Below are 9,536 nucleotides of genomic sequence, written 5' to 3'. Positions count from 1 at the left end.
AAAAACTTTACCATTTGGATTTAAATAGGCACATACTTATAAGTCCTTGATTAGACAATTACTGCACTAATCAACATGTTTCTTTTGGCAACAATTATTTTAACTCTAATTGATGCAGCGAGTAGCTTTTCATTTATTAAAGAACAATGTCGGAATATGCATCTACTGTAATGGTTGTAAAAAAGATGTACTGTAATGTTTCAGAAGGGTCAAATATTGGCCACATCAAGCAATGAAAAAACAAAACAAACAAACAAAAAAAAAAACAAAGTAGGTTGATGTAATTGCTGGAACTGGGTTAGGAGCTGTCCAACACATTATTAAAACCTGAAAAGGTTAATGTTGACCCATTAATTTTGCATAAGAAATGTGGTTGAGAATCAGAAATCATGAATGTCCATGATCAAAAGATCACTTACAGTAAGTGCTTGGTAAAATTGCATCATAAAAAATCGGTAGTAGAATTCATAGCTATGTTTAATTATGAAAGTAGAAACACATTTATTTCCACATGCATAATGCAATAAGAACTCACAAGATCGTGACTATGCCGCTGTGTGGCCATGAGAAAACCACCTGTTAGTGAGGCTAATCAGAAAAAAAAGGATTTTTTATTTTTTTCTATTAGACTTGAACTTTGTATAAAAATAATTAATGTATTAATGTAATTGAACATTTGGTCCAGACTGACTCCAGCGATCAGGGTAAAAAGGGAAGCCTTCTCACTTCTAAACGATGCACCCATCATGAACAGTAACCACTGTACGAGCCTCTGGTGGCAGCGTTATGATCTTAGGTTATTTCAGTTGGTCATATCTAAGCTTAGCAACATAATGAGGCAATAAAATAAAGTCAGCTGATGACCTGAATGTACTAAATATCAAGGTTATCACATCTATGGAGTTTTTGTTTCTTGATTTTAGGACAACAATGCCAAAATGTATCTGGTTCAAATAATTAATTATTTTCAGACATGAATTGACCACCACAGAGTCCTTACGTTAACCTTAAGGGTCGGGGGTTCGATTCCCGCTTAAGGTCTGTGTGCATGGGGTTTGCATGTTCTCCCCATGATTGGTGGGTTTCCCCTGGGTACTCCGGTTTCTTCCAACAATCCAAAGACATGCAGATTAGGTTAATCGGTAATTACTGATTATTCCCAAATTGGCCATAATGTCATAGATAGACAATCGGGTGTCAAGCTGAAGTGCCACAGAAATTACGGGTATATACATTATATAAACAAAAGTATTTGGCCAAACCTGCAATGACATTGTATCCAAATACTTATACTTCAATATGGAGCTGGTTCCTTTTTTTGCAGCTATAACAGCTTAAACTCATTTTTGAAGGCTGTCGACAATATTTTGGAGTGTTTCTGAGGAAATTCGTGCCCATTCAGTCTGCAGAGTGATTATTAGGTCAAGCACTGATGACAGACTAGAAGGTCTGGCTAGCAATCTCTGTTCCAGTTCATCCCAAAGGTGCTCGATAAGGATGGGTTCTGTTCGGGCCAGTCAGGTTCTTCCACACCAAAATCATCAAAGAATATCTTTATAGTCTTTGCTTTGTGCACTGGGACACAGTCATGTTGGAATAAAAAAGGGCCTTGAAGCATAGCATTGTCCAAGATGTCTTGGTATAGTGAAGCATTAACAGGGGATAAGGGGCTAAATTCAATAATTTACTGATTAGGCTAAATAATTTTGTTCATGTAGTATACCATGACGATCCAGTGAAAAAAAATTTTTTTTTGTTTTTTTTTTTACTTCTTTCTCCCCTGACACAATAATAATATATATTCCATTTAATATATAACTCTGAATTAGAATGGAGAGTGTCTACAGCGACAGGAACATATGGCAGGCAGAAGTAAGGGCTGCCAAAACATTGGAGCAGCGTAAGAATTGGCAGCAGGCTAACCCCACACTCCATTCCCAGGCAATGGTAGCACACAGGGGTCATGATCCACACGTGAACTTTTTTAGGATCCAGCTTCCATATTTTTAAAATCACTGCATTGTGATTTAGGCGGCACAGTGGCTTAGTGGTTTGTACTGTCGAATGGTACCTCCAGGGGTCTGTGTGCATGAAGTTTGCATCTTCTCCCTGTGTTTGGTGGGTTTCCTCCGGGTACTCCGATTTTCTTCCGATTAGGCTAATCTCACAATAAGGCTACTACTACCAGTCAGGAAGGGGCCGAAGACTATCCTCCATGCATCTTTTTTGGAATGCTTACTCACTCACCGTTGGGGGCGCGTAACACACACTTGGAGGACAGCGCTTTCCGCCTCTTCCGCTTGCGTGAGCTCACAGACACCCATGACTGGCTGTAGAGTCGTGTTTAATGTGAGAGCGCTAAGCACCTCCCATCCCAACCCACTGAGAGAGCTTGGCCAATCAGCTCTCTCCAGGCCCTTTGCTGCAAGAGGCTACAGCATCGAAGAACCTGAGCAGTTGAGCGGGTTATAGAACAAACAGGGAGTCATGAAGAGGTTCCTAGAGTTTCGGTTGACCATAAGATTGGCTAACTTCATTTCTTTTTTAGAAATGTCTGATGGTGTTGACAGATACTCAGGACACAAATTCAGCAAATTATTCATTTTTGTTAAACATTTTTTATTAATTATTTTTAATGGCATGGGCATTGGTAGCTTAGTGGTAGGTTTCTCACCTGCATTGAAGAAGGCCCGGGTTCGTTTCCCAAACCCCAGCCACTGGATGCAGTGCTGGTCCCAAGCCCAGATAAAAATGGGAGGCTTGCATCAGGAAGGGCAAGCGGCGTAAAATTCGATAGTCTGCTGTGGCGACCACTTAACAGGAACAGCCAAAATTCTAACATCAACATTTTACATTTAACTAACTACAGCCATTAATTAATTACCATGTACTTATTTTACTTAGCACACAATAAGTGATTTAATTAAAAAAAATTTTTTTTCGAAAATATAAACCCCTGTTCTGGACAGGGACTTTTTCACGTCTAGTGGGGACACTTAATAAAATCTAAATAATTTTTAAGTACGATTAAAAAAAAACTATTTTGTTGATCCAGCTTATAAAATTAATTGTAATCAAAATGCCAATTATTTCTGAATTTACTGAAACACACAGTATTATGTGCTGGACATGACTGTCTAAATTGAATATTTAAAGGAGACAGACTCAGACTGTGTGGTTTCAGCAAGGCCTGCTGCGGGTTCCCGCCGCGCGCGCGCGTGCACGTGTTGTTTTTATCCCGACCGTGCCGCGTGACGACGCTTATGTCGACCAATAGCGCGCGGCGCTGCGTTTAAAGCGCTTGGTCGTGTCACGCGCAGTCACTCAGGAGCGCGAGCCGCGCATGGTGTACCGTAGAGCTGTGCGGTGTTGACGAAACCCACCACGGAATCATCGGGGTGTTTGTTTTTTTTATATTATTATTGCATCACACCGCTTTATAGCACTGGAATATTGTTCCAATCCTGCACACGTGGAAAATAAACCAAAACGTTGGCAGAAATGGAGAATTCGTCCTTTAATGGGAGATTTAGGACTCCAATCTTCAACCACGGTGAGTGACGTGCGTGGTGTTTGTAACTGCGTGAAAGCATGCAGTTTTCACAGTGATGGCTTGCACTGATGTGTCAGGCATGCATAACTTAAGCCACGGTGTATCGTTTCATAAGAGCCATTAATGGCACAGAATCATACCTCGTTTAAATATATTTACATTTATTGTATTTTTCTTTCTTACTGATTAATGACGTGTGCATATTTTTTTCCTATTCCTATGACTGCACGAGATGCACAAGATATGGCACAAAATATAAAATAAGTATTTTATTATGCAGTGAGTTTGTCTTAAATATTGAATCAAATTCTTAAACTTACTATATTAAATAAACAATGCACATAAAAGCAAAAATGGTTTTGTCATACCTGACTATATATAGAACCCATGGATTGAGCTGCTTTGAATTTAACTGGGTAAAAAAAAAATGCACTACTAAGGGGACAATTCCCAGAGCAGAGACTGAAAATAATCCAGCAGTCATGATCCCTCATAGTTGTGTATTTCCACAAGGGACGAGGCATTCCTGTGTGCTGATTTTCTTTAAGCACTGACATTTTTCTGCTCTCTAAAGGCTCCTGACTTCCATGTCATTATTCCAAATGACTCTTGAGAGTAAATTCTAGCTTTATGATGCAATGAAATGGAACACTGTATCCTGTGTTGTGCATACCTGTGAGAGGTGTGCAAAAATCTTTTGTATGTACAGTTGTCTAAGGATGACATGCACTTGTCACCAGGTGTGTCATTTGTCATAGTTTTTGACTATAAGAAATACCACTGCAGTCAATCATACAATGGCAGAAATAGTAAAAGTTTGGCGAAACCACAAGGTATTGAAAGCGGTTGGTTGAGAATACACAGGGTTTTATCATATAATATAAAGGTTTAAGTTATTTGTGATCACTATAGGAAATTTGATGATCAATATTTCAGACATACTGTACTTGCTATGTGCTTCTGTAAAAGCTAAAAGATTTTAGCTATCCATGATTCTGCCGATTACGTGGACCATGACAGGATAGCCAATATACAAGCAGTAACGTTGAAGAAAATATTGGAGGCAAAGCTATTTGACAGTAGAAGGAAACTGAACTGATGTCATCTGATCAGTACTTACCTCGCTTATAAAGGATATCTGACTCTATTTTCATATTCACAGAAATCTGTGGTATGATGCTGTGTTTATTATTCGGTCATGCCATTTTTTTCTTTTCCCTCCGTTCTCATAAAGCTGCTATTTTTGTGGCCAAAAAATCAAGACATCTGCGCCAACATGAGTGAAATTTATATTTCCGTCATTCGGCAGGCGCCATTATGCAGAGCCACTTACATTTTATCTCATTATACATCTTAGTAGTTGAGGGGTTTGAGGGCTTTGCTCAAGAGTGGCAATTTGGTGTTGGTGGGGCTTGAACCTGGCCTCTTCCGATCAGTGGTTCATTGCCTTAACCACTAAGGCTCTAATGCCACAACAGGTTGTGTGGCATTCTAAATATGCCTCGACAATGGCTTTTTTCAATCATGGGAGATTCAAGCATTCAAGATCGACTAGTGTTCCTGGGTTGGACTTCAGATCCTTCAGGTTACTAATGACAAATGAATGAATGTTTAACAGATGTTTACCTTTTAAAGCAATAACGTCTATATAAACAGGACATTTTATCTAGCAAAATACAACAAACAATATTGGTTGTAGTAGAATGGGTCATCCTGTTAAGCTCAGTGACTTTAAATGTGACAGTGTCCACATTTTGAATACAACTTTTGTTACATGTCAGTTCATACCATTTCTGCCCTTCTCGATCTGCCTCGATCAAATGTAAACGCTGTTATGGTGAAATCGAAATGTCTTGGCGCAACAACAGTTCAGCCATAACGCTGTAAACTACAGAAACTCACAGAGTGGGGCTGTAGACTGCCTGAGCACATACTGTATCCTCTGTTGCATCGCTCACTAGAAAGTTCCAAACAGGGCAGTTGCAGGCATGTGCGCTCTGGGACCGCTCCATATTAATGCCCATGGTTTACAAATGGGATGTCCAACATGTTTATGTCCAAATATTTCTGGCTACATAGTGACCCTTTGCTTTTCTCCATTTGTCATCTTTGTTCCTAAAAATAGCTCGATGCTTTTGTGCCAACTTTGTCTAACTGGTTGGATTGGTTCAACAATTTTAGCTTCCTGTTTGCAAACTGTGTCTTTAAAAGTAGTGAATTTGAGAAACGGCCCAAACATGGTATGGGTGCATATTTTGTGTATTTTTCTTTTTTTGTGCTACGTATAATATAGAAAATGTGTGAAATACAGAAGCTACTTCCGAAGTTTATGCAACATGGAAGTGATCTTGCTTCCCTAAAAAGTTTCTATTTTTAGCCATTTCGGAAAGATGATTTTATATGTGTTCCCAAAATGTCCATTTTTACTGTCCTGCTTCAAACCATAATCATTTAATATGCAAAATATTCATATTTCTTCATGATCCTATCTGAAAATACACTTTTTCACCTTTAGAACCAATATCATATTTTGGCCGAAAGTAAACATCAAACATCAAATTCTGTTGATTTTAATACAGAATCTGTGTTGGTATAAAACTAAAATATCAGAAATTGTTTGGTTTTGAAACAAAACACGTGAAACCATAACTAACAGTTTCCTGTTTAGTAGTTTCCTTTTCAGTTCCTTGACCAGAAAACTTCTGATGAACTTAAAACGATACTACTCACTTCTCCTGACATTTTATTTCTGTCCATTTTGATAGCCAGTGTTGTAGTATCACTGCCTATATTTATCAAAGTCTTGAGATGTCCACCTGTGCGAATTGCTACGCATAATCACTGCTAAGGGTAGGAATCCCGACAGTCTGTGTGGTTCATGTGGTGCGATCACTGGCTAGCACTACTTCCATAATGACACTGTATACATGCATAGAATTACATACAAAAAAATCTTTTTGATACATAATCTCAAGAAGTTCTAGAATATTTTTTCACCAAAATGAATCTATATGTATAGATTCAGGACCAAACCATAAGGGACAAATGTTTAAGGATCAAATCAGGATTTTTATAGGTCAGAGTTTATATTTACATAAGAACTTGCAGTACTTTCTTCTGTGCGTGTATGCTTCATATACTACAAAGGGCAATCAAGTCAAACTAATGCACCTACAGTATACCACCATTTCACTAGTGCTCGAATACTATCAATGTGCTGGAAACATGATCTGACTGCCTGCTCCATGTTTGAAACGCTGGCCTCCCAGGAATTCCTTTAAGGGTCCAAACATGTAGGAATGACTTGGAGCGAGGTCACGACTATACGAAGATAAGGCAATAACTCCCAACCAGGCTCCTGTAATGTGCAAGAGATGTTTGTGAATGATTGTGTGTACAATTCCAACAGAGAGATACGTCTCTTCCGGAAATTCGTGACAAGTTATCCAGTAGTTTTTAAGGATCAGGCATTCACATTCTGAATGTTCAAGGCAATGTTTGCAGTGGGCTTTAAGTCACCTTAATCAGGATTCACATTGCCCTACATACAGTATGTCATTCACAGACATAAGGCCTTTTTTCAAACTTTCGCACCATTCGCCAGTTTTTACTGCGGAGTCTCTTCACCGTACTATGCCTGAAGTCTTCTGTAGATGTAAGTCACTTTTATGACTTTATTCGGGCGGAATTTTTATCACAAGTCCCGGTTTTCCTTTGTTTTGAATGGTTTGAACGGCCCGTATATATAAGGCTTGGGCTTCCTTTTAAAAATTCTCCATGTTGTTTTGACTCAAAACATCATAGGGTATGTATATTTCTTAGAAAAACATGCCATTGGATTTCCCCTCAATGTAATCCCACTAGGCTCGGCTCCTTGAGTACAGGTAATTGACACAAATATGCAAAAATATTTAAAGATTCTTATAATATTTATACACAGATTAACCTTACAGAAAGTTACAATGATATGAGATTAAATATGATTCTCCTGTTCATTGTTCAAATGTACTTCATTAAATGGTTTGTTATTAAATTGTAACATAGTTGTATGCGTGTGTGCAACACAAATGCTTTAATGTGCCTTTTTTTGTTTGATGCTAATTGGATTTGTAGTAGCGGATCTAATGAGTCAGAGCTTCAGGTGAACTCGGGCGGGTAATTCGATCGGATCAAATCATCAAGTTGATGCCTCAGTGTTGGCGAAAGCAGAGTTGACACTAGAAAACGAAAGCGTCCACAATGGACGGAAAAAGCGGAAAGTGGCTATAAGATGTCGTGTCTTTCTGAAGTCCAGCTGAAACAACAGTTGGGAGTGAGGGAGTAGTGTTGGAGAGGTTGGAAAGGATTGTGGTACACATTCCTCAGTCAGAGTTCGGTATCCCACGTCCTACTCTGTTGTTTCCTCCACCCTGCTGCTCAGATCTTTGTGTTTGTGTTATGGATGAACTGAATTCATATTTAGGAAGCAGCCCATACGTAGTCCTTACAGGATGAGGGAATGCTCGGGAATTGTTAAGGAGTAAATTCTTTTGAACGACCTGTTCTAAATTCTACATTTATTAGGTTTGCTACTCTGCCTAAGTTATGGTTATTTTATTATAATAAGAATATTAAATACCACTCCAAGTAAACTACAGCTGCATACTGTAGCTGTGGCATGTAGAGTTATGTTTTAATGCTTAGTCAAATCTAATCTAGCTACATATCAGCCTCTAGGGGTGGGATATGTTTGTATTAAAGATGATAATCAATATGTGTATGATCAATAATTCATATATATATATATATATATATATATTTTTTTTTTTTATTAGAAGTTAAAAACTTTTATTAAATGATACAGTATTATAAGTGAGAACTGGGCTTTGGTCATATGAAATTGGTCACAGCAGAGGCATTACCACATACATAAAATGTATTATTGTGTCTGTCTTATGTCTTTGATTTAGCCTTTTGTTTAATGTTTTTATCACGACAAACAATATGGCGGCCAATTTCTCAATTTAAGAAAAAATAATGCATCTATGTTTTACCCCTGGTCATTCAGTTGACTCCATTATAGTGCCACATAATGTTGCTAAGCTTCACCTGACCAACTAAAGGAACCCCAGATCATAAGACTACCTCCAGAGGCTCGTACAGTGGCCCACTAAGCTTGATGGTCGCATCGCTTCATGCGCCCTTCATCCCTTCTTATCCTGATCCGTCCATCACGGACTCATCAGACCTCATGACTTTTGGCCCCTGCTTTAAAGGCCAATATTTATGCTTCTGAGCAAATTCAAGCTCTTTTTCTGATGAGACTCAGTAACAACTGGTTTGACCCAATTTAAGTCATTTTAATATTTTCTTTAGTTGAAAATATTGAACACTGACTGTGGCAGTGTGCTTGGCCCTTTTTTTTTTTTTTTTTTGCTCTTTTTGAGCTCATGCAAGCAAATTGTACAGTTAAAAGACGTGAATTATGTAATGACACCAAAAAAATATAGATTACAGGCAAAAGGACTGCAATCAAAATCAATAGACTTGTGCAAATATTTTAGCTATTTCTTTTTCCAAATAGTAATATGATTTCATTAGTTTTGGTGCTTTCACTTGTTCATTTATTTTTAGTCTAACTGATGTTTCTCTTCCTCTCACTTGCCTTCATAACCTTTTGCCCTGATGGATCCATCCGTCTTCACATGGTCAATCCTTCCTCATGGACAGAAGAAGAGGTAAGTTATTGTTTGTTCCTTTTTTTTTTTTTTTTTTTAAAGAAGGTGTGGTTCTTTTGCATTTTGCCAAAAGTTATTCTCATTCCTGACACCACTCTTCATATCTGGGCTGGGTTTCTAGCACACCCGGTATTTCTTGTTTCGGAAAGAATCACAGAGAATCACACATCAGATAGGCCTATGAAGTATGTTTCAGCATTCAGTTTTTAGCTCAAGAGATTTGAAGATTTGTTTTGTCTGCTGCTGGTTTAAAAAAAGTTATAAGA

At 38.2% G+C, this 9,536-nt stretch overlaps 1 protein-coding gene across 1 annotated transcript in view; it reads left to right on the top strand.

The window, feature by feature from the left end:
- The first annotated feature begins 3,300 nt into the window (after positions 1–3,300).
- septin4b (septin 4b) overlaps positions 3,301–9,536 on the top strand; it is a 65,504-nt gene continuing 59,268 nt past the window's right edge. The window contains exon 1 of the mRNA XM_053486674.1: positions 3,301–3,553. Coding sequence (XP_053342649.1) covers positions 3,521–3,553 — 33 coding nt within the window. The 5' untranslated portion in view covers positions 3,301–3,520. The remainder of the gene's footprint in view (positions 3,554–9,536) is intronic.

This window comes from Clarias gariepinus, chromosome 25 (genome assembly GCF_024256425.1).
Source record: "Clarias gariepinus isolate MV-2021 ecotype Netherlands chromosome 25, CGAR_prim_01v2, whole genome shotgun sequence".
NCBI lineage: Eukaryota > Metazoa > Chordata > Actinopteri > Siluriformes > Clariidae > Clarias > Clarias gariepinus.
Note: the sequence above shows the minus strand (reverse complement) of the source record. Positions and strands in the feature narration are given on the sequence as shown.